Here is a 27,500-nt window from a genome sequence, read left to right on the forward strand (position 1 = left end):
AGAGCTGCAAAATCTGACTCCTACAAATCAGCTGGGCTAGACAATCTGGACCATCTCTTTCTAACCCCTATTACTAGCCTGTTCAACCTCTCTTTGGTATCGTCTGAGATTCCGAAAGATTGGAAAGCTGCCACGGTCATCCCCCTCTTCAAAGGGGGGGGACACTCTAGACTCAAACTGCTACAGACCTATATCTATCCTTCCCTGCCTTTCTAAGGTCTTCGAAAGCCAAGTTAACAATTGCTTGCTCTTAAATGCAAGTAAAACTAAATGCATGCTCTTCAACCCACCACTGCGACCTGTATCCTCTCATTCGCTGGCCCTCACTTCATACTTGTTGCCAAACCCACTGGCTCCAGGTCATCTATAAGTCTCTGCTAGGCAAAACCCCGCCTTATCTCAGTTCACTGGTCACCATAAGAGCACCCACTCATAGCAAGCGCTCCAGCAGGTGTATTTCACTGGTCACCCCCAAAGCCAATTCTTCCTTTGGCCGCCTTTCCTTCCAGTTCTCTGCTGCCAATGACTGGAACGAACTGCAAAAATCGCTGAAGCTGGAGACTTATATCTCCCTCACTAACTTCAAGCACCAGCTGTCAGAGCAGCTCACAGATCATTGCACCTGTACATAGCCCATCTGTAAATAGCCCATCCAACTACCTCATCCCCATACTGTATTTATTTATTTATTTTGCTCCTTTGCACCCCAGTATCTCTACTTGCACATTCATCTTCTTCATATCTTTCACTCCAGTGTTTAATTTCTATATTGTAATTACCTCGCCACTATGGCCTATTGTATTGCCTTACCTCCCTTATCTTACCTCATTTGCACACACTGTATATAGACTTTTTTTCCTATTCTGTTTTTGACTGTACATTTGTTTATTCCATGTGTAACTCTGCGTTGTTGTTTGTGTTGCACTGCTTTGCTTTATCTTGGCCAGGCCGCAGTTGTAAATGAGAACTTGTTCTCAACTGGCCTACCTGGTTAAATAAAGGTGAAATATATATATATATTTTTTAAACAAATGGTATCTAGGCAACAACAAGGTCCGAGGAGGATGTCTCTGACAGTCTATAGTGTTGAAAATCTCAGACCTTGGAGCATCGTTCCTAGGCAACAAATAAGGTCTGGGGGAAGATGTCTCTGACATTTCCAAATGTAAGGAAAATTGCTCCGGGGAAGGTTCTCTTCAAACAGACAAGTCTCACAACAAATCATTTGTGTAGGCGGGGCCGAAAATGCTGGTGGGAATTGTGCTCATGTTTAACTATGGCAACAAGCTGATACGGCAGTGACATTACTGGGGACTTGCTTCGCATTTCCAACTCTTCCTTTCTGTCCCAACTGATGCGCAACTTGTACAGAATTGTTAAACTGGAGCATTTTGCACACTGCCGAAAGCAACCCGTCTGTCTAGAGAGACTAGTGACCCGTCTGTCTGGAGAGACTAGTGAGCCGTCTGTCTGGAGAGACTAGTGACCCGTCTGTCTGGAGAGACTAGTGACCAGTCTGTCTGGAGAGACTAGTGACCCATCTGTCTGGAGAGACTAGTGACCTGTCTGTCTGGAGAGACTGGAGAGACTAGTGACCAGTCTGTCTGGAGAGACTGGAGAGACTAGTGACCAGTCTGTCTGGAGAGACTAGTGACTCGTCTGTCTAGAGAGACTAGTGACCCGTCTGTCTGGAGAGACTAGTGACCCATCTGTCTAGAGAGACTGGTGACCCATCTGTCTGGGGAGACTAGTGACCCATCTGTCTGGAGAGACTAGTGACCCGTCTGTCTGGAGAGACTAGTGACCAGTCTGTCTGGAGAGACTAGTGACCCGTCTGTCTGGGGAGACTAGTGACCCATCTGTCTGGAGAGACTAGTGACCAGTCTGTCTGGAGAGACTAGTGACCCGTCTCTCTGGAGAGACTAGTGACCAATCTGTCTGGAGAGACTGGAGAGACTAGTGACCCATCTGTCTAGAGAGACTAGTGACCCGTCTGTCTGGAGAGACTAGTGACCCATCTGTCTGGAGAGACTGGAGAGACTAGTGACCCGTCTGTCTGGAGAGACTAGTGACCCATCTGTCTGGAGAGACTGGAGAGACTAGTGACCCGTCTGTCTGGAGAGACTAGTGACCCATCTGTCTAGAGAGACTAGTGACCCGTCTGTCTGGAGAGACTAGTGACCCATTTGTCTGGAGAGACTGGAGAGACTAGTGACCTGTCTGTCTGGAGAGACTGGAGAGACTAGTGACCCATCTGTCTGGAGAGACTGGAGAGACTAGTGACCCATCTGTCTGAAGAGACTGGAGAGACTAGTGATCCATCTGTCTGGAGAGACTAGTGACCCGTCTGTCTGGAGAGACTAGTGACCCATCTGTCTGGAGAGACTAGTGACCCTTCTGTCTGGAGAGACTAGTGACCCATCTGTCTGGAGAGACTAGTGACCCATCTGTCGGGAGAGACTAGTGACCCTTCTGTCTGGAGAGACTAGTGACCCATCTCTCTGGAGAGACTAGTGACCCATCTGTCTGGAGAGACTGGAGAGACTAGTAACCCGTCTGTCGGGAGAGACTAGTGACCCGTCTGTCTGGAGAGACTAGTGACCCATCTGTCTGGAGAGACTAGTGACCCATCTGTCTGGAGAGACTAGTGACCCATCTGTCTGGAGAGACTGGAGAGACTAGTAACCCGTCTGTCTGGAGAGACTAGTACCCATCTGTCTGGAGAGACTGGAGAGACTAGTGATCCGTCTGTCGGGAGAGACTAGTGACCCGTCTGTCTAGTATGTCTAGGATACATCAGTGTTAGAGGATTGACGTGAGCAATGTGGCAGCGTACGTTTGATCAGTGACTTTTACATGGATTTAATACACAGATAGATTCCACTTGCAACCCTCCCGAACACACAGCAGTAACAGTTCAGTCATCATAGCACTAACACACTCCTCCACGCCCATCCTATCCCTCCTCTCTCTATGTTACAGTGTTCATGGAAATACTGTATACTGACTCGGCTCTGGGTGCTGGCTAGCAGGGTGTGTGTATACCAGTGATGTAGTCAAGTCACTAAACTTCCAGTCCAAGTCGAGTCCCAAATCTCTAACATTTGAGTCCAAGTCCGAGAGAAAGCTAAGTAGGGCTAGAAATCTAGAAAGCTAAGTAAGACCAGAAAGCTAAGTAAGTCTGGATAGCTAAGTAAGTCTGGAAAGCTAAGTATGGCCGGAAAGCTAATTATGGCCGGAAAGCTAAGTAAGGCCAGAAAGCTAAGTAAGGCCAGAAAGCTAAGTAAGGCCAGAAAGCTAAGTAAGGCCAGAAAGCTAAGTAAGGCCAGAAAGCTAAGTAAGCTCAGAAAGCTAAGTAAGGCCAGAAAGCTAAGTAAGGCCAGAAAGCTAAGTAAGGTCAGAAAGCTAAGTAAGGCCAGAAAGCTAAGAAAGCTAAGTAAGGCCAGAAAGCTAAGTAAGGCCAGAAAGCTAAGTAAGGTCAGAAAGCTAAGTAAGGCCAGAAAGCTAAGAAAGCTAAGTAAGGCCAGAAAGCTAAGTAAGGCCAGAAAGCTAAGTAAGGTCAGAAAGCTAAGTAAGGCCAGAAAGCTAAGAAAGCTAAGTAAGGTCAGAAAGCTAAGTAAGGTCAGAAAGCTAAGTAAGGTCAGAAAGCTAAGTAAGGCCAGAAAGCTAAGTAAGGTCAGAAAGCTAAGTAAGGCTAGAAAGCTAAGTAAGTACAGCTAGACTGCTTATATTGTAGCTATCTAATGCAAGGAAGAGAGACTTTCTGACAACAAAATCAGCAATCGTCGAGTCCGAGTCGAGTCACGGAAATCGTGATTTGAGTCTGAGTCAAATCAGTCCTGGATTCAGGTACTACAACACTGCTGTACATACTCTGTGTGTGTGTGTCTCACAGCGCTGAGTTAACGATAAGGTGCTCACCAAACTATGTTGCCAAACCTTACTACTTAAAGGGGGAATGCACTAAGCTTATCGTGTTCACTCACACACACCCACACGCCAGCACCACAGACCCTTAGTGTGTTTTTCTAACGAACCAAACCCGTGTTCTCCTTAGCATGTTCTTAGCATGTGCATGCCAAACTGTACCATGTATGTGTAGTGTCTGGGGGGTGTTTCTGAGACACCCCTCTCTGCCCTGTCCTTCCGTAGGACCCAAAACACCCCCCTTCCTCGCAGCCCTAATGGTCCGGTCTGGCCTAGGTAGAATCATCTCCTCCCCTCTGCGTTCCGGCCGGGTGGTACAGCCCAACACCCCTGGCTCTAAAGGTGGGCGTGGCCGGGTGGTACAGCCCAACACCACTGGCTCTAAAGGTGGGCGTGGCCACAGGTAGGGTGTCTGTCACCTGTCTGTCTGTCATCACCCACGGAGACCATCTGGAACGGCTCGAGAACCCCCCCATCTGCGCCCCCCCCCTCCGCCTCCGCCTCCCCGTCACCTAAACCCTGTCAACCCATCCACAACATCACTACATTCTACAGCTCAGGACCACATTATACAGGACCAGATTCTACAGCTCAGTGTATATAGGACATCCATCTACTGTGGCCATCTGACATAGATTTTGTCTCCGTGTTATGTGGTTGCTATGAGTCTTGTCTCTGTGTTATGTGGTTGCTATGGGTCTTGTCTCTGTGTTATGTGGTTGCTATGGGTCTTGTCTCTGTGTTATGTGGTTGCTATGAGTCTTGTCTCTGTGTTATGTGGTTGCTATGAGTCTTGTCTCTGTGTTATGTGGTTGCTGTGGGTCTTGTATCTGTGTTATGTGGTTGCTATGGGTCTTGTCTCTGTGTTATGTGGTTGCTATGGGTCTTGTCTCTGTGTTATGTGGTTGCTATGGGTCTTGTCTCTGTCTTATGTGGTTGCTGTGGGTATTGTCTCTGTTATGTGGTTGCTGTGGGTCTTGTCTCTGTGTTATGTGGTTGCTGTGGGTCTTGTCTCCGTGTTATGTGGTTGCTATGGGTCTTGTCTCTGTGTTATGTGACTTGTCTCTGTGTTATGTGGTTGCTGTGGGTCTTGTCTCTGTTATGTGGTTGCTATGGGTCTTGTCTCCGTGTTATGTGGTTGCTATGGGTCTTGTCTCTGTGTTATGTGGTTGCTGTGGGTCTTGTCTCCATGTTATGTGGTTGCTGTGTGTCTTGTCTCTGTTATGTGGTTGCTGTGGGTCTTGTCTCTGTGTTATGTGGTTGCTGTGGGTCTTGTCTCTGTTATGTGGTTGCTGTGGGTCTTGTCTCTGTGTTATGTGGTTGCTGTGGGTCTTGTCTCTGTTATGTGGTTGCTATGGGTCCTGTCTCTGTGTTATATGGTTGCTGTGGGTCTTGTCTCTGTGTTATGTGGTTGCTATGAGTCTTGTCTCTGTGTTATGTAGTTGCTATGGGTGTTGTCTCCAAGTTATGTGGTTGCTGTGGGTCTTGTCTCCATGTTATGTGGTTGCTGTGTGTCTTGTCTCTGTTATGTGGTTGCTGTGGGTCTTGTCTCCGTGTTATGTGGTTGCTATGAGTCTTGTCTCTGTGTTATGTGGTTGCTATGGGTCCTGTCTCTGTGTTATATGGTTGCTGTGGGTCTTGTCTCTGTGTTATGTGGTTGCTATGAGTCTTGTCTCTGTGTTATGTGGTTGCTGTGGGTCTTGTCTCTGTGTTATGTGGTTGCTATGAGTCTTGTCTCTGTGTTATGTGGTTGCTATGGGTCCTGTCTCTGTGTTATATGGTTGCTGTGGGTCTTGTCTCTGTGTTATGTGGTTGCTATGGGTCTTGTCTCTGTGTTATGTGGTTGCTGTGGGTCTTGTCTCTGTTATGTGGTTGCTGTGGGTCTTGTCTCTGTGTTATGTAGTTGCTATGGGTGTTGTCTCTGTGTTATGTGGTTGCTATGGGTCTTGTCTCTGTGTTATGTGGTTGCTGTGGGTCTGGCCTCTGTGGTTGCTATGAGTCTTGTCTCTGTGTTATGTGGTTGCTGTGGGTCTTGTCTCCGTGTTATGTGGTTGCTATGGGTCTTGTCTCTGTGTTATGTGGTTGCTATGGGTCTTGTCTCTGTGTTATGTGGTTGCTATGAGTCTTGTCTCTGTGTTATGTGGTTGCTATGAGTCTTGTCTCTGTGTTATGTGGTAGCTGTGGGTCTTGTCTCCGTGTTATGTGGTTGCTGTGGGTCTTGTCTCTGTGTTATGTGGTTGCTATGGGTCCTGTCTCTGTGTTATATGGTTGCTATGGGTCCTTTCTCTGTGTTATATGGTTGCTGTGGGTCTTGTCTCCGTGTTATGTGGTTGCTATGAGTCTTGTCTCTGTGTTATGTGGTTGCTATGAGTCTTGTCTCTGTGTTATGTGGTAGCTGTGGGTCTTGTCTCCGTGTTATGTGGTTGCTGTGGGTCTTGTCTCTGTGTTATGTGGTTGCTATGGGTCCTGTCTCTGGGTTATATGGTTGCTATGGGTCCTGTCTCTGTGTTATGTGGTTGCTATGGGTCGCTCTGTGTTATGTGGTTGCTATGGGTCGCTCTGTGTTATGTGGTTGCTATGGGTCGCTCTGTGTTATGTGGTTGCTATGGGTCGCTCTGTGTGGATGTTGATGCATGTCCATGTACTCACTCACTTCGCTCGAATCGCATGATTCATCAGGTTTATCTGATTCTTCTAGTCTGTTTGTTACACCTGATTCACCTGATTCACCTGATTCAGCTTATTCATCTGATTCTTCCAGTCTGTTACACCTGATTCACCTGATTCACTAACCCTCTCCTCTTCTCTCTAGATATCAACGCCCAGGCTAGGAAGCTACAGAGGAACAGAACTAAAGGGACTCTGACACTACCTCGACCTGGGACCACCTTCTGCCGCTCCCTCAGTGAGACCAGTCTCAACCAGGTACACTACTATTACTACTATTACTACCACTACTAATGGAACTCTGACACTACCTCGACCTGGGACCACCTTCTGCCGCTCCCTCAGTGAGACCAGTCTCAACCAGGTACACTACTATTACTACTATTACTACCACTACTAATGGAACTCTGACACTACCTCGACCTGGGACCACCTTCTGCCGCTCCCTCAGTGAGACCAGTCTCAACCAGGTACACTACTATTACTACTATTACTACCACTACTAATGGAACTCTGACACTACCTCGACCTGGGACCACCTTCTGCCGCTCCCTCAGTGAGACCAGTCTCAACTATTACTACTATTATAACTATTATAACTATTATAAATATTACTACTATTATAACTATTATAACTATTATAACTATTACTACTATTATAACTATTACTACTATTATAACTATTACTACTATTATAACTATTACTACTATTATAACTATTACTACTATTATAACTATTATAACTATTATAACTATTATAACTATTATAACTATTATAACTATTATAACTATTATAACTATTATAACTATTACTACTATTATAACTATTATAACTATTACTACTATTATAACTATTACTACTATTATAACTATTACTACTATTATAACTATTACTACTATTACTACTATTATAACTATTATAACTATTACTACTATTACTACTATTACTACTATTATAACTATTACTACTATTACTACTATTATAACTATTACTACTATTATAACTATTACTACTATTATAACTATTACTACTATTATAACTATTATAACTATTATAAATATTACTACTATTATAACTATTACTACTATTATAACTATTATAACTATTACTACTATTATAACTATTATAACTATTATAACTATTATAAATATTACTACTATTATAACTATTACTACTATTATAACTATTATAACTATTACTACTATTATAACTATTATAACTATTACAACTATTACTACTATTTTTTACATTTTTACATTTGACATTTATTTAACCAGGCAAGTCAGTTAAGACCACATTCTTATTTTCAATGACGGCCTGGGAACAGTGGGTTAACTGCCTGTTCAGGGGCAGAACGACAGATTTGTACCTTGTCAGCTCGGGGGTTTGAACTCGCAACCTTCCGGTTACTAGTCCAATGCTCTAACCACTAGGCTACCCTGCCGCCCCGGCATAACTATTATAACTATTACTACTATTACTACTATTATAACTATTATAACTATTATAACTATTATAACTATTACTACTATTATAACTATTATAACTATTCCTACTATTCCTACTATTATAACTATTATAACTATTACTACTATTATAACTATTATAACTATTATAACTATTATAACTATTACTACTATTATAACTATTATAACTATTACTACTATTATAACTATTACTACTATTATAACTATTATAACTATTACTACTATTACAACTATTACTACTATTATAACTATTATAACTATTATAACTATTACTACTATTACTACTATTATAACTATTACTACTATTGCTACTATTATAATTATTACTACTATTACTACTATTATAACTATTACTACTATTATAACTATTATAACTATTACTACTATTATAACTATTACTACTATTATAACTATTACTACTATTATAACTATTATAACTATTACTACTATTACAACTATTACTACTATTATAACTATTATAACTATTATAACTATTACTACTATTACTACTATTATAACTATTACTACTATTGCTACTATTATAACTATTACTACTATTATAACTATTATAACTATTACTACTATTACTACTATTATAACTATTATAACTATTATAACTATTATAACTATTACTACTATTATAACTATTATAACTATTACTACTATTATAACTGCTACTACTATTACTACTATTACAACTATTACTACTATTATAACTATTATAACTATTATAACTATTACTACTATTATAACTATTACTACTATTATAACTATTACTACTATTATAACTATTATAACTATTACTACTATTATAACTATTATAACTATTATAACTATTACTACTATTATAACTATTACTACTATTATAACTATTATAACTATTATAACTATTACTACTATTATAACTGCTACTACTATTATAACTATTACTACTATTACAACTATTACTACTATTATAACTATTACTACTTTTACTACTATTATAACTATTATAACTATTATAACTATTACTACTATTACTACTATTACTACTATTATAACTATTACTACTATTACTACTATTATAACTATTACTACTATTATAACTATTATAACTATTAGAACTATTACTACTATTATAACTATTATAACTATTACTACTATTATAACTATTACTACTATTACTACTATTACTACTATTATAACTATTACTACTATTATAACTATTATAACTATTATAACTATTACTACTATTATAACTATTATAACTATTACTACTATTACTACTATTACTACTATTATAACTATTACTACTATTATAACTATTACTACTATTATAACTATTATAACTATTACTACTATTATAACTATTACTACTATTACTACTATTACTACTATTATAACTATTACTACTATTATAACTATTACTACTATTATAACTATTACTACTATTACTACTATTACTACTATTATAACTATTACTACTATTATAACTATTATAACTATTATAACTATTACTACTATTATAACTATTATAACTATTACTACTATTATAAACTATTATAACTATTACTACTATAAGAACTATTAGAACTATTAGAACTATTACTACTATTATAACTATTATAACTATTACTACTATTATAACTATTACTACTATTACTACTATTATAACTATTATAACTATTACTACTATTATAACTATTACTACTATTATAACTATTACTACTATTATAACTATTATAACTATTACTACTATTATAACTATTATAACTATTATAACTATTATAACTATTACTACTATTATAACTATTATAACTATTATAACTATTATAACTATTACTACTATTATAACTATTATAACTATTATAACTATTACTACTATTCCTACTATTACTACTATTACTACTATTATAACTATTATAACTATTATAACTATTACTACTATTATAACTATTATAACTATTATAACTATTCCTACTATTCCTACTATTCCTACTATTATAACTATTATAACTATTATAACTATTACTACTATTACTACTATTATAACTATTACTACTATTACTACTATTATAACTATTATAACTATTATAACTATTATAACTATTACTACTATTACTACTATTACTACTATTATAACTATTACTACTATTACTACTATTATAACTATTATAACTATTACTACTATTATAACTATTACTACTATTACTACTATTATAACTATTACTACTATTATAACTATTATAACTATTACAACTATTATAACTATTATAACTATTATAACTATTACTACTATTGTAACTATTATAACTATTATAACTATTACTACTATTATAACTATTATAACTAGTATAACTATTACTACTATAATAACTATTATAACTATTACTACTATTACTACTATTAAAACTATTATAACTATTATAACTATTATAACTATTACTACTATTATAACTGCTACTACTATTATAACTATTATAACTATTACTACTATTATAACTGCTACTACTATTATAACTATTATAACTATTACTACTATTACTACTATTATAACTATTACTACTATTATAACTACTATTATAACTATTATAACTATACTACTATTATAACTATTACTACTATTATAACTATTATAACTATTACAACTATTATAACTATTATAACTATTATAACTATTACTACTATTATAACTATTACTACTATTACTACTATTACTACTATTATAACTATTACTACTATTATAACTATTATAACTATTACTACTATTACTACTATTACTACTATTACTACTATTATAACTATTATAACTATTACTACTATTACTACTATTACTACTATTATAACTATTACTACTATTACTACTATTATAACTATTATAACTATTATAACTATTACTACTATTACTACTATTAGAACTATTACTACTATTATAACTATTACTACTATTAGAACTATTAGAACTATTAGAACTATTAGAACTATTACTACTACTATAACTATTACTACTATTAGAACTATTAGAACTATTAGAACTATTATAACTATTATAACTATTATAACTATTATAACTATTACTACTATTATAACTATTACTACTATTATAACTATTACTACTACTATTATAACTATTATAACTATTATAACTATTACTACTATTATAACTATTACTACTATTATAACTATTATAACTATTATAACTATTACTACTATTACTACTATTATAACTATTACTACTATTACTACTACTACTACTATTACTACTATTACTACTATTATAACTATTACTACTATTATAACTATTATAACTATTATAACTATTATAACTATTACTACTATTATAGCTATTACTACTATTATAACTATTATGACTATTACTACTATTATAACTATTACTACTATTATAACTATTATAACTATTATAACTATTATAACTATTACTACTATTATAACTATTATAACTATTACTACTATTACTACTATTATAACTATTATAACTATTACTACTATTACTACTATTACTACTATTATAACTATTATAACTATTATAACTATTATAGCTATTATAACTATTACTACTATTATAACTATTATAACTATTACTACTATTACTACTATTATAACTATTATAACTATTACTACTATTATAACTATTATAACTATTACTACTATTACTACTATTATAACTATTATAACTATTATAACTATTATAGCTATTATAGCTATTATAACTATTACTACTGTTATAACTATTATAACTATTATAACTATTATAACTATTATAACTATTATAACTATTACTACTATTACTACTATTACAACTATTACTACTATTATAACTATTATAACTATTACTACCAGTATAACTATTACTACTATTATAACTATTACTACTATTATAACTATTACTACTATTATAACTATTATAACTATTATAACTATTATAACTATTACTACTATTATAACTATTATAACTATTATAACTATTACTACTATTACTACTATTACAACTATTACTACTATTATAACTATTACTACTATTATAACTATTACTACTATTATAACTATTACTACTACTACTACTATTATAACTATTACTACTATTATAACTATTACTACTATTACTACTATTATAACTATTACTACTATTATAACTATTACTACTATTATAACTATTACTACTATTACTACTAGTATAACTATTCCTACTATTATAACTATTACTACTATTATAACTACTACTACTATTGCTACTATTAAAATTACTACTATAACTAGTCGTATTAGTATAACTACTACTATTAAAAATAATTGTACTATTACTACTATAAAAATGTGCTACTGTTACTACTATAACTTCTATTCTACTACTACTACTATAAATACTATTCTTCTATTACTACTATAACTTCTATTCTACTACTACTACTATAAATACTATTCTACTATTACTAGTATAAATACTATTCTACTATTACTACTATAACTTCTATTCTACTACTACTACTATAACAACGATTCTACTACTACTAGTATAAATACTATTCTACTGTTACTACTATAACTAGTATTCTACTACTACTACTATAAATACTATTCTACTATTACTACTATAACTTCTATTCTACTACTACTACTATAAATACTATTCTACTATTACTACTATAAATACTATTCTACCATTACTACTATAACTTCTATTCTACTACTACTACTATAACAACGATTCTACTACTACTAGTATAAATACTATTCTACTACTACTACTATAAATACTATTCTACTACTACTAGTATAAATACTATTCTACTACTACTACTATAACTTCTATTCTACTACTACTACTATAACAACGATTCTACTACTACTACTATAACAACGATTCTACTACTACTACTATAACAACGATTCTACTACTACTAGTATAAATACTATTCTACTACTACTACTATAAATACTATTCTACTACTACTAGTATAAATACTATTCTACTATTACTACTATAACTACTATTCTACTGTTACTACTATAAATACTATTCTACTACTACTACTATAAATACTATTCTACTGTTTACTAGTATAAATACTATTCTACTACTACTACTACTAGTATAAATACTATTCTACTACTACTACTAGTATAAATACTATTCTACTACTACTACTAGTATAGATACTATGCTACTATTACTACTATAAATATTATTCTACTACTACTACTATAACAACTATTCTACTGTTACTACTATAAATACTATTCTACTACTACTACTATAAATACTATTCTACTACTACTAGTATAAATACTATGCTACTATTACTACTACAAATACTATTCTACTACTACTTGTATAACTACTATTATACTGTTACATGTTGGGTTATATTATATAACTATCCAGCTAGCTGGCTCTATTCCAGGAGCTGTACATGTTGGGTTATATTATATAACTATCCAGCTAGCTGGCTCTATTCCAGGAGCTGTACATGTTGGGTTATATTATAGAACTATTCAGCTAGCTGGCTCTATTCTAGGAGCTGTACATGTTGGGTTATATTATATAACTATCCAGCTAGCTGGCTCTATTCCAGGAGCTGTACATGTTGGGTTATATTATATAACTATCCAGCTAGCTGGCTCTATTCCAGGAGCTGTACATGTTGGGTTATATTATAGAACTATCCAGCTAGCTGGCTCTATTCCAGGAGCTGTACATGTTGGGTTATATTATATAACTATCCAGCTAGCTTGCTCTATTCCAGGAGCTGTACATGTTGGGTTATATTATAGAACTATCCAGCTAGCTGGCTCTATTCCAGGAGCTGTACATGTTGGGTTATATTATATAACTATCCAGCTAGCTGGCTCTATTCCAGGAGCTGTACATGTTGGGTTATATTATAGAACTATCCAGCTAGCTGGCTCTATTCCAGGAGCTGTACATGTTGGGTTATATTATAGAACTATCCAGCTAGCTGGCTCTATTCCAGGAGCTGTACATGTTGGGTTATATTATAGAACTATCCAGCTAGCTGGCTCTATTCCAGGAGCTGTACATGTTGGGTTATATTATAGAACTATCCAGCTAGCTGGCTCTATTCCAGGAGCTGTACATGTTGGGTTATATTATATAACTATCCAGCTAGCTGGCTCTATTCCAGGAGCTGTACATGTTGGGTTATATTATAGAACTATCCAGCTAGCTGGCTCTATTCCAGGAGCTGTACATGTTGGGTTATATTATATAACTATCCAGCTAGCTGGCTCTATTCCAGGAGCTGTACATGTTGGGTTATATTATATAACTATCCAGCTAGCTGGCTCTATTCCAGGAGCTGTACATGTTGGGTTATATTATAGAACTATCCAGCTAGCTGGCTCTATTCCAGGAGCTGTACATGTTGGGTTATATTATAGAACTATCCAGCTAGCTGGCTCTATTCCAGGAGCTGTACATGTTGGGTTATATTATATAACTATCCAGCTAGCTGGCTCTATTCCAGGAGCTGTACATGTTGGGTTATATTATATAACTATCCAGATAGCTGGCTCTATTCCAGGAGCTGTACATGTTGGGTTATATTATATAACTATCCAGCTAGCTGGCTCTATTCCAGGAGCTGTACATGTTGGGTTATATTATAGAACTATCCAGCTAGCTGGCTCTATTCCAGGAGCTGTACATGTTGGGTTATATTATAGAACTATCCAGCTAGCTGGCTCTATTCCAGGAGCTGTACATGTTGGGTTATATTATAGAACTATCCAGCTAGCTGGCTCTATTCCAGGAGCTGTACATGTTGGGTTATATTATAGAACTATCCAGCTAGCTGGCTCTATTCCAGGAGCTGTACATGTTGGGTTATATTATAGAACTATCCAGCTAGCTGGCTCTATTCCAGGAGCTGTACATGTTGGGTTATATTATATAACTATCCAGCTAGCTGGCTCTATTCCAGGAGCTGTACATGTTGGGTTATATGTGTTAATTACATCCATTATAATTATTAAAACATTTTCCAACTAATTCATTGGAGTATTGCTATTAATTACTGTCTGAGGCTTAAATATTATTACATTACTATTATTATATTAATCAAAGCCTATATATATATTGTGTTATATATTGTTATTATTATGGAATGTAATTATGGAATATTATTATGGAATGTAATTATGGAATATTATTATGGAATGTAATTATGGAATGTGTCTGATTAATCAATGACTATATATATATATATCTTGTTATATATATGTGTTATATATTGCCTATATATATATATATATATTGTGTTATATATTGCCTATATATATATATATATATATTGTGTTATATATTGTTATTATTATTGAATGTGTCTGATTTTGATGGTTAAATGGTATTACATTTATATATATATATATATATTGTGTTATATATTGCCTATATATATATATATATATATTTATGTATAAATATTATTATACTAATTAAAACCGATGTATCCCCTGTACTAATCAGTTGGGGGGTGCAGACGAGCCGAAGCGTTACTACTCCACCCTGCCGGGACCTCTGAGGGCGAGGGGGAGTCAAGGGGGGGCCACGACCAGGAGGAAGGAGGGAGAGGGGGGAGGAGCGGGGGGAGGAGGGGTGAGACATTCCCTCTACCAGTCCCCTCACCTGTTGCTGCTGCAGGGATACAACAGACAGGTACCAACTACACTACCTGACTAATGCATGCTGGGATATATGAGACAGACAGACAGGTACCAACTACACTACCCGACTGATGCATGCTGGGATATATGATACAGACAGACAGGTACCAACTACACTACCTGACTGATGCATGCTGGGATATATGATACAGACAGACAGGTACCAACTACACTACCTGACTGATGCATGCTGGGATATATGATACAGACAGACAGGTACCAACTACACTACCTGACTAATGCATGCTGGGATATATGAGACAGACAGACAGGTACCAACTACACTACCCGACTGATGCATGCTGGGATATATGATACAGACAGACAGGTACCAACTACACTACCTGACTGATGCATGCTGGGATATATGATACAGACAGACAGGTACCAACTACACTACCTGACTGATGCATGCTGGGATATATGATACAGACAGACAGGTACCAACTACACTACCTGACTGATGCATGCTGGGATATATGATACAGACAGACAGGTACCAACTACACTACTGCTGATGATGCATTAACTGATGCATGCTGGGATATATGAGACAGACAGACAGACAGGTACTAAAATCTAATCACATGTTATTTGTCACATACACGTGTTTAGCAGATGTTATTGCGGGTGTAGTGAAATTATTGTGTTTCCAGCTCCAACAGTGAAGTAATATCTAACAATACACACAATCTAAACTTAAAGGAATGGAATTACAAATATATAAATATTATAGATATAGATACAGAATATACATATGTAATGAGTAATGCATAGACTAAGATACAGTAGAATAGGACCAGATATAGAATATACATATGTAATGAGTAATGCATAGACTAAGATACAGTAGAATAGGACCAGATATAGAATATACATATGTAATGAGTAATGCATAGACTAAGATACAGTAGAATAGGACCAGATATAGAATATATATATGTAATGAGTAATGCATAGACTAAGATACAGTAGAATAGGACCAGATATAGAATATACATATGTAATGAGTAATGCATAGACTAAGATACAGTAGAATAGGACCAGATACAGAATATACATATGTAATGAGTAATGCATAGACTAAGATACAGTAGAATAGGACCAGATATAGAATATATATATGTAATGAGTAATGCATAGACTAAGATACAGTAGAATAGGACCAGATATAGAATATACATATGTAATGAGTAATGCATAGACTAAGATACAGTAGAATAGGACCAGATATAGAATATACATATGTAATGAGTAATGCATAGACTAAGATACAGTAGAATAGGACCAGATACAGAATATACATATGTAATGAGTAATGCATAGACTAAGATACAGTAGAATAGGACCAGATACAGAATATACATATGTAATGAGTAATGCATAGACTAAGATACAGTAGAATAGGACCAGATACAGAATATACATATGTAATGAGTAATGCATAGACTAAGATACAGTAGAATAGGACCAGATACAGAATATACATATGTAATGAGTAATGCATAGACTAAGATACAGTAGAATAGGACCAGATATAGAATATACATATGTAATGAGTAATGCATAGACTAAGATACAGTAGAATAGGACCAGATATAGAATATACATATGTAATGAGTAATGCATAGACTAAGATACAGTAGAATAGGACCAGATATAGAATATACATATGTAATGAGTAATGCATAGACTAAGATACAGTAGAATAGGACCAGATATAGAATATACATATGTAATGAGTAATGCATAGACTAAGATACAGTAGAATAGGACCAGATATAGAATATACATATGTAATGAGTAATGCATAGACTAAGATACAGTAGAATAGGACCAGATATAGAATATATATATGTAATGAGTAATGCATAGACTAAGATACAGTAGAATAGGACCAGATATAGAATATACATATGTAATGAGTAATGCATAGACTAAGATACAGTAGAATAGGACCAGATATAGAATATACATATGTAATGAGTAATGCATAGACTAAGATACAGTAGAATAGGACCAGATATAGAATATACATATGTAATGAGTAATGCATAGACTAAGATACAGTAGAATAGGACCAGATACAGAATATACATATGTAATGAGTAATGCATAGACTAAGATACAGTAGAATAGGACCAGATATAGAATATATATATGTAATGAGTAATGCATAGACTAAGATACAGTAGAATAGGACCAGATACAGAATATACATATGTAATGAGTAATGCATAGACTAAGATACAGTAGAATAGGACCAGATATAGAATATATATATGTAATGAGTAATGCATAGACTAAGATACAGTAGAATAGGACCAGATACAGAATATACATATGTAATGAGTAATGCATAGACTAAGATACAGTAGAATAGGACCAGATACAGAATATACATATGTAATGAGTAATGCATAGACTAAGATACAGTAGAATAGGACCAGATATAGAATATATATATGTAATGAGTAATGCATAGACTAAGATACAGTAGAATAGGACCAGATATAGAATATACATATGTAATGAGTAATGCATAGACTAAGATACAGTAGAATAGGACCAGATACAGAATATACATATGTAATGAGTAATGCATAGACTAAGATACAGTAGAATAGGACCAGATACAGAATATACATATGTAATGAGTAATGCATAGACTAAGATACAGTAGAATAGGACCAGATATAGAATATATATATGTAATGAGTAATGCATAGACTAAGATACAGTAGAATAGGACCAGATACAGAATATACATATGTAATGAGTAATGCATAGACTAAGATACAGTAGAATAGGACCAGATACAGAATATACATATGTAATGAGTAATGCATAGACTAAGATACAGTAGAATAGGACCAGATACAGAATATACACATGTAATGAGTAATGCATAGACTAAGATACAGTAGAATAGGACCAGATATAGAATATACATATGTAATGAGTAATGCATAGACTAAGATACAGTAGAATAGGACCAGATACAGAATATATATATGTCATGAGTAATGCATAGACTAAGATACAGTAGAATAGGACCAGATATAGAATATACATATGTAATGAGTAATGCATAGACTAAGATACAGTAGAATAGGACCAGATACAGAATATACATATGTCATGAGTAATGCATAGACTAAGATACAGTAGAATAGGACCAGATACAGAATATACATATGTAATGAGTAATGCATAGACTAAGATACAGTAGAATAGGACCAGATACAGAATATACATATGTAATGAGTAATGCATAGACTAAGATACAGTAGAATAGGACCAGATATAGAATATACATATGTAATGAGTAATGCATAGACTAAGATACAGTAGAATAGGACCAGATATAGAATATACATATGTAATGAGTAATGCATAGACTAAGATACAGTAGAATAGGACCAGATATAGAATATACATATGTAATGAGTAATGCATAGACTAAGATACAGTAGAATAGGACCAGATACAGAATATACATATGTAATGAGTAATGCATAGACTAAGATACAGTAGAATAGGACCAGATACAGAATATACATATGTAATGAGTAATGCATAGACTAAGATACAGTAGAATAGGACCAGATACAGAATATACATATGTAATGAGTAATGCATAGACTAAGATACAGTAGAATAGGACCAGATATAGAATATACATATGTAATGAGTAATGCATAGACTAAGATACAGTAGAATAGGACCAGATATAGAATATACATATGTAATGAGTAATGCATAGACTAAGATACAGTAGAATAGGACCAGATATAGAATATACATATGTAATGAGTAATGCATAGACTAAGATACAGTAGAATAGGACCAGATACAGAATATACATATGTAATGAGTAATGCATAGACTAAGATACAGTAGAATAGGACCAGATATAGAATATACATATGTAATGAGTAATGCATAGACTAAGATACAGTAGAATAGGACCAGATATAGAATATACATATGTAATGAGTAATGCATAGACTAAGATACAGTAGAATAGGACCAGATATAGAATATACATATGTAATGAGTAATGCATTGACTAAGATACAGTAGAATAGGACCAGATACAGAATATACATATGTAATGAGTAATGCATAGACTAAGATACAGTAGAATAGGACCAGATACAGAATATACATATGTAATGAGTAATGCATTGACTAAGATACAGTAGAATAGGACCAGATATAGAATATACATATGTAATGAGTAATGCATAGACTAAGATACAGTAGAATAGGACCAGATATAGAATATATATATGTAATGAGTAATGCATAGACTAAGATACAGTAGAATAGGACCAGATACAGAATATACATATGTAATGAGTAATGCATAGACTAAGATACAGTAGAATAGGACCAGATACAGAATATACATATGTAATGAGTAATGCATAGACTAAGATACAGTAGAATAGGACCAGATATAGAATATACATATGTAATGAGTAATGCATAGACTAAGATACAGTAGAATAGGACCAGATACAGAATATATATATGTAATGAGTAATGCATAGACTAAGATACAGTAGAATAGGACCAGATATAGAATATACATATGTCATGAGTAATGCATAGACTAAGATACAGTAGAATAGGACCAGATATAGAATATACATATGTAATGAGTAATGCATAGACTAAGATACAGTAGAATAGGACCAGATATAGAATATATATATGTCAGAGCGGCATTGACTAAGATACAGTAGAATAGGACCAGATATAGAATATACATATGTAATGAGTAATGCATAGACTAAGATACAGTAGAATAGGACCAGATACAGAATATACATATGTAATGAGTAATGCATAGACTAAGATACAGTAGAATAGGACCAGATACAGAATATACATATGTAATGAGTAATGCATAGACTAAGATACAGTAGAATAGGACCAGATACAGAATATACATATGTAATGAGTAATGCATAGACTAAGATACAGTAGAATAGGACCAGATATAGAATATACATATGTAATGAGTAATGCATAGACTAAGATACAGTAGAATAGGACCAGATATAGAATATACATATGTAATGAGTAATGCATAGACTAAGATACAGTAGAATAGGACCAGATATAGAATATACATATGTAATGAGTAATGCATAGACTAAGATACAGTAGAATAGGACCAGATATAGAATATACATATGTAATGAGTAATGCATAGACTAAGATACAGTAGAATAGGACCAGATATAGAATATACATATGTAATGAGTAATGCATAGACTAAGATACAGTAGAATAGGACCAGATACAGAATATACATATGTAATGAGTAATGCATAGACTAAGATACAGTAGAATAGGACCAGATACAGAATATACATATGTAATGAGTAATGCATAGACTAAGATACAGTAGAATAGGACCAGATATAGAATATACATATGTAATGAGTAATGCATAGACTAAGATACAGTAGAATAGGACCAGATATAGAATATACATATGTAATGAGTAATGCATAGACTAAGATACAGTAGAATAGGACCAGATACAGAATATACATATGTAATGAGTAATGCATAGACTAAGATACAGTAGAATAGGACCAGATACAGAATATACATATGTAATGAGTAATGCATAGACTAAGATACAGTAGAATAGGACCAGATACAGAATATACATATGTAATGAGTAATGCATAGACTAAGATACAGTAGAATAGGACCAGATACAGAATATACATATGTAATGAGTAATGCATAGACTAAGATACAGTAGAATAGGACCAGATACAGAATATACATATGTAATGAGTAATGCATAGACTAAGATACAGTAGAATAGGACCAGATACAGAATATACATATGTAATGAGTAATGCATAGACTAAGATACAGTAGAATAGGACCAGATATAGAATATATATATGTAATGAGTAATGCATAGACTAAGATACAGTAGAATAGGACCAGATATAGAATATACATATGTAATGAGTAATGCATAGACTAAGATACAGTAGAATAGGACCAGATATAGAATATACATATGTAATGAGTAATGCATTGACTAAGATACAGTAGAATAGGACCAGATACAGAATATACATATGTAATGAGTAATGCATAGACTAAGATACAGTAGAATAGGACCAGATATAGAATATATATATGTAATGAGTAATGCATAGACTAAGATACAGTAGAATAGGACCAGATATAGAATATACATATGTAATGAGTAATGCATAGACTAAGATACAGTAGAATAGGACCAGATATAGAATATACATATGTAATGAGTAATGCATAGACTAAGATACAGTAGAATAGGACCAGATATAGAATATACATATGTAATGAGTAATGCATAGACTAAGATACAGTAGAATAGGACCAGATATAGAATATACATATGTAATGAGTAATGCAAAATATGTAAACATTATTATTTAAGTGGCCAGTGATTTCAAGTCTGTGTATATGGGGCAGCAGCCTCTAATGTGCTAGTGATGGCTGTTTAACAGTCTGATGGCCTTGAGATAGAAGCTGTTTTTCAGTCTCTCTGTGCTAGTGATGGCTGTTTAACAGTCTGATGGCCTTGAGATAGAAGCTGTTTTTCAGTCTCTAATGTGCTAGTGATGGCTGTTTAACAGTATGATGGCCTTGAGATAGAAGCTGTTTTTCAGTCTCTAATGTGCTAGTGATGGCTGTTTAACAGTCTGTTGGCCTTGAGATAGAAGCTGTTTTTCAGTCTGTAATGTGCTAGTGATGGCTGTTTAACAGTCTGTTGGCCTTGAGATAGAAGCTGTTTTTCAGTCTCTCTGAGTTAGTGGTGGCTGTTTAACAGTCTGATGGCCTTGAGATAGAAGCTGCTTTTCAGTCTCTCGGGTCCCTGCTTTGATGCACCTGTACTGACCTCGCCTTCTGGATGATAGCGGGGTGAACAGGCAGTGGCTTGGGTGGTTGTTGTCCTTGATGATCTTTATGGCTTTCCTGTGACATCGGGTGGTGTAGGTGTCCTGGAGGGAGGGTAGTTTGCCCCCTGATGATGCGTTGGGCACACCGCACCGCCCTCTGGAGAGCCCTGTGGTTGCGGGCGGTGCAGTTGCCGTACCAGGCGGTGATACAGCCCGACTACACTACCCTGACTGATATTTCAGTTTTGTTTAGTTTTTCGTGAACTTTCTTTCACATTGAAGTTGTGGAGTCGGTCTGCAGTACCTTTTTAGGTGTCATTTCATGGCAGAAGGTGAAAGTGTTCAAGGGGTTGTGGACCTTCTACAGGCAGTTTATACTGTTTATATACAGTATATTTCATATATATTGTGTTATATACAGTATATGTAATAGATATTGTGTTATATACAGTATATGTCATATATATTGTTATATTTACAGTATATATAATATATATTGTGCTATGTATTCCAGGACTGCCTGGTGTACCTGTTGAACAGAGAGCAACACACTGTGTATATATTGTGCTATATATTCCAGGACTGCCTGGTGTACCTGTTGAACAGAGAGCAGCACACTGTGGGTCAGGAGACCCCGTCAGCCCGTCCAAACATCTGCCTGTCCTCTCCTGACATCCTGCCACTCCACTGTCGCCTCCACCGGGTCCCTGCCCCCCGTCGCCATGCCAGCACACCCAACAACAACAACAACCCCTCAGCAGCCGCCGCCGCAGTCACCGGGGACGACCGCTCCTGCGTTGCCGTGGAGCCCATCCCTCACGCGACGGTCCTGGTCAACTTCTCCCGGTGCGAGCAATCCACCCAGCTCCGCCACGGCGACCTCCTGTCGTTCGGAGCCCACTACATCTTCCTGTATAAGGACCCAACGGGTGCCAAACCCCTCCCCGCCCAGACACTGGCACGCCTCCGAACCCTGGGGCAGCTGTACGAGGCTGGGGGAGGGGGGGTGGAGACGGAGGGTGGGACGGAGGGGGGAGGGACCTGTAAGACGTGTGGCTCGTTGTTAAAGGACAAGGGGGCGTTGTCCTCCCAAACCGGCCCCCCCGCCAGGCGCAGTTTCAAACCACACCTGGTGAAACCCCAAGGCGGGGGGGCGGGGGGGACAGGCGTCGTAACGACGATCTTGGCGGGACAGAACCAGAAGAGACGCCTACAGCTCGACTTTGAACAGGTAAATATAGGTTGTTGTAGATCAGTGAATGTTTTTATCCTGTGATGTCACTTTGGAAGTCCAGGAATAGTTGCCCCAATGTTTATTGAGTTGAGATTAACTGAACTGAATCAAACTGACCTGAATCGTTTAATTCCGTCAGGCCCACGAGGACGCCCTGGTGAGCAGGATCATGTCTCTGATCGAGCCGGGCGGAGACGACCACAAGTTAACCCCTGCCTACCTGCTGTGTCTCTGCATACAGCACTCTGCTTCCGCCTTCCCACCAGGCTGCTTCGGCAAATTGCTGCTGAAGATAGTACGATGCATACAGACCGTCTCCTGGGTGAGAGGGAGGGGCCTAGACGGAGAGGGAGGGGTTTGGAAGGGGTAGGAGAGGGAGGGGCCTAGAGGGAGAGGGAGGGGTTTGGAAGGGGTAGGAGAGGTTTAGGTGGAGAGGGAGGGGTTTAGAAGGGGTAGGAGGGGCCTAGACAGAGAGGGAGGGGTTTAGAAGGGGTAGGAGGGGCCTAGAGTGATAGGCAGGGGTTTAGAAGGGGTGGGAGGGGCCTAGACGGAGAGGGAGGGGTTTAGAAGGGGTAGGAGGAGCCTAGAGGGAGAGGGAGGGGTTTAGAAGGGGTAGGAGGGGCCTAGAGGGAGGGGTTTAGAAGGGGTAGGAGGGGCCTAGAGGGAGGGGTTTAGAAGGGGTAGGAGGGGTTTAGGTGGAGAGGGAGGGGTTTAGAAGGGGTGGGAGGGGTTTATGTGGAGAGGGAGGGGTTTAGAAGGGGTGGGAGGGGTTTAGGTGGAGAGGGAGGAAGGGGTAGGAGGGGCCTAGAGGGAGAGGGAGGGGTTTAGAAGGGGTAGGAGGGAGAGGGAGGGGTTTAGAAGGGGTGGGAGGGGTTTAGGTGGAGAAGGGGGAGGGGTTTATGTGGAGAGGGGGAGGGGTTTAGGTGGAGAGGGAAGGGTTTGGGAGGGGCCTAGAGGGAGAGGGAGGGGTTTAGGTGGAGAGAGGCATGTTATTACTTGTCCTGAGAAACAATAGATCAACTCTCATTAAGAAGTGATGGAAGCTACTGACTCAGATCTGTTCAACTCAGACAAAAAGAACACATCTTTTGACTTGATTTGTTTCAGTAATGCCCAGAGCACGCAGGACCTCCTGCCAGCGAACGATAATCTATAACCTGGACAGAATCATGACTCTGCAAGCCTCTCGTTCACCACAGGGGGCTTATTGGAGCTGTCTTTTATGACTGAGAGGTCACACACAAGATGTGCTCCAAACATTGTGCGTTTGTGATTGCAAGGCCCACAAATACGATTCTGTATTGAAACCTTTGAAACGAAGTCTCGTTGTGACTCTTGGTGGAATGCTTGACTGCTGCCAGAGTGATGAGGACCTTCGCCAACTGCGGTATTACATTATTATTTATTTAAACTAGGCAAGTCAGTGATGAACAAATAGTTATTTACAATGACGGCCTACCCCGGCCAAACCCGGACGACACTGGGCCAATTGTGCGCCACCCTATGGCACTCCCAATCACGGAATTGAACCAGGGGGATGCCTTTTGCACTGAGATGCAGTGCCTTAGACCACTGCTCCACCCGGGAGACAAACAATTTGAGTTTGATTTTGTTGAGCAGAGGCTGTGTATGTTTTGGTTCTACACAAAAGCTGTGTCCATCATAACATTCAATAATCAATTAATTGCATTCATTTTTTTGCGCCATGCGATCAATGATCAGTTGTAAACATATTTTTCTTCTCTATGCTGCCTGATCAGATCTCTATGCTGCCTGATCAGATCTCTATGCTGCCTGATCAGATCTCTATGCTGCCTGATCAGATCTCTATGCTGCCTGCAGCAGGATGTATTTCCCCTCATGACAGACTGTTGGTGGTCGGAGCATGTCTCTGAGTCTCTGGAGTCTCTGAGTCTCTGGAGTCTCTGAGTCTGTAGTCTCTGAGTCTGAGAATCTGGAGTCTGAGTCTCTGGAGTCTCTGGAGTCTCTGAGTCTCTGGAGTATCTGAGTCTCTGGAGTCTCTGAATCTCTGGAGTGTCTGAGTCTCTGGAGTATCTGGAGTCTCCGAGTCGCTGAGTCTCTGGAGTCTGAGTCTCTGGAGTCTCTGAGCCTCTGAGTCTGGAGTCTCTGAGTCAATGGGGTCTATGACTCCCTGAGTCAATGGAGTCTCGGGAGTCTCTGAGTCTCTGGAGTCTCTGAGTCTCTGGAGTCTCTGAGTCTCTGAATCTCTGAGTCTCTGAGTCTCTGGAGTCTCTGAGTCTCTGGAGTATCTGAGTCTCTGGAGTCTCTGAATCTCTGGAGTCTCTGAGTCTGGAGTGTCTGAGTCTCTGGAGTCTCTGAGTCTCTGAGTCTCTGGAGTCTCTGGAGTCGGAGTCTCTGGAGTCTCTGAGCCTCTGAGTCTGGAGTCTCTGAGTCAATGGAGTCTATGAGTCCCTGAGTCAATGGAGTCTCTGGAGTCTCTGAGTCTCGGGAGTCTCGGGAGTCTCTGGAGTCTCTGGAGTCTCTGAGCCTCTGAGTCTGGAGTCTCTGAGTCAATGGAGTCTATGAGTCTCTGAGTCAATGGAGTCTCTGAGTCTCTGGAGTCTCTGAGGCTCTGGAGTCTCTGGAGTCTCTGGAGTCTCTGAGTCTGGAGTCTCTGAGTCAATGGAGTCTCTGAGTCTCTGAGTCAATGGAGTCTCTGAGGCTCTGGAGTCTCTGAGGCTCTGGAGTCTCGGAGTCTCTGGAGTCTCTGAGTCTGGAGTCTCTGAGTCAATGGAGTCTCTGAGTCTCTGAGCTGGAGGAGCGCGTATTAATCCTGCTGCTTAAGAATTCATTGCTGCCGTCAGGTCAAACAAACGACTAAAATGAACGGGCCACTCGAAAAAAAATAATCATGACTCTGGAGTCAGTAAAAAAACGAATCATGACTCTGGAGTCGTTAAAAAAGAATCATGAGTCTGGAGTCGGTAAAAAAGAATCATGAGTCTGGAGTCGGTAAAAAAGAATCATGAGTCTGGAGTCGGTAAAAACGAATCGACACTCTGGAGTCCGTAAAAACGAATCGTGACTCTTGAGTCAGTAAAAACGAATCATGAGTCTGGAGTCGGTAAAACGAATCATGAGTCTGGAGTCGGTAAAAATGAATCGTGACTCTGGAGTCGGTAAAAATGAATCATGACTCTGGAGTCTAAAACTAATCATGACTCTGGAGTCTATAAAACGAATCATGAGTCTGGAGTCGGTAAAACGAATCATGACTCTGGAGTCGGTAAAAATAATCATGAGTCTGGAGTCGGTAAAAAAGAATCATGACTCTGGAGTCTATAAAACGAATTATGAGTCTGGAGTCGGTAAAACGAATCATGACTCTGGAGTCGGTAAAAATAATCATGAGTCTGGAGTCGGTAAAAAAGAATCATGACTCTTGAGTCAGTAAAAACGAATCATGAGTCTGGAGTCGGTAAAACGAATCATGAGTCTGGAGTCGGTAAAAATGAATCGTGACTCTGGAGTCGGTAAAAATGAATCATGACTCTGGAGTCTAAAACTAATCATGACTCTGGAGTCTATAAAACGAATCATGAGTCTGG

The 27,500-nt window shown here is 36.9% G+C and overlaps 1 protein-coding gene across 1 annotated transcript in view; it reads left to right on the forward strand.

Moving 5' to 3' along the window:
* LOC116358853 (ras-associating and dilute domain-containing protein-like) overlaps positions 1 to 27,500 on the forward strand; it is a 77,177-nt gene that overhangs the window by 4,404 nt on the left and 45,273 nt on the right. Inside the window, 4 exon segments of the mRNA XM_031811096.1 lie at positions 6,740 to 6,852; positions 15,569 to 15,757; positions 23,278 to 23,928; positions 24,071 to 24,253. Of these exon segments, the coding sequence (XP_031666956.1) occupies positions 6,740 to 6,852; positions 15,569 to 15,757; positions 23,278 to 23,928; positions 24,071 to 24,253 (1,136 nt within the window).

The sequence above is a fragment of the Oncorhynchus kisutch genome, unplaced genomic scaffold, assembly GCF_002021735.2.
Source record: "Oncorhynchus kisutch isolate 150728-3 unplaced genomic scaffold, Okis_V2 Okis01b-Okis20b_hom, whole genome shotgun sequence".
In the NCBI taxonomy this organism is placed as follows: Eukaryota; Metazoa; Chordata; class Actinopteri; order Salmoniformes; family Salmonidae; genus Oncorhynchus; species Oncorhynchus kisutch.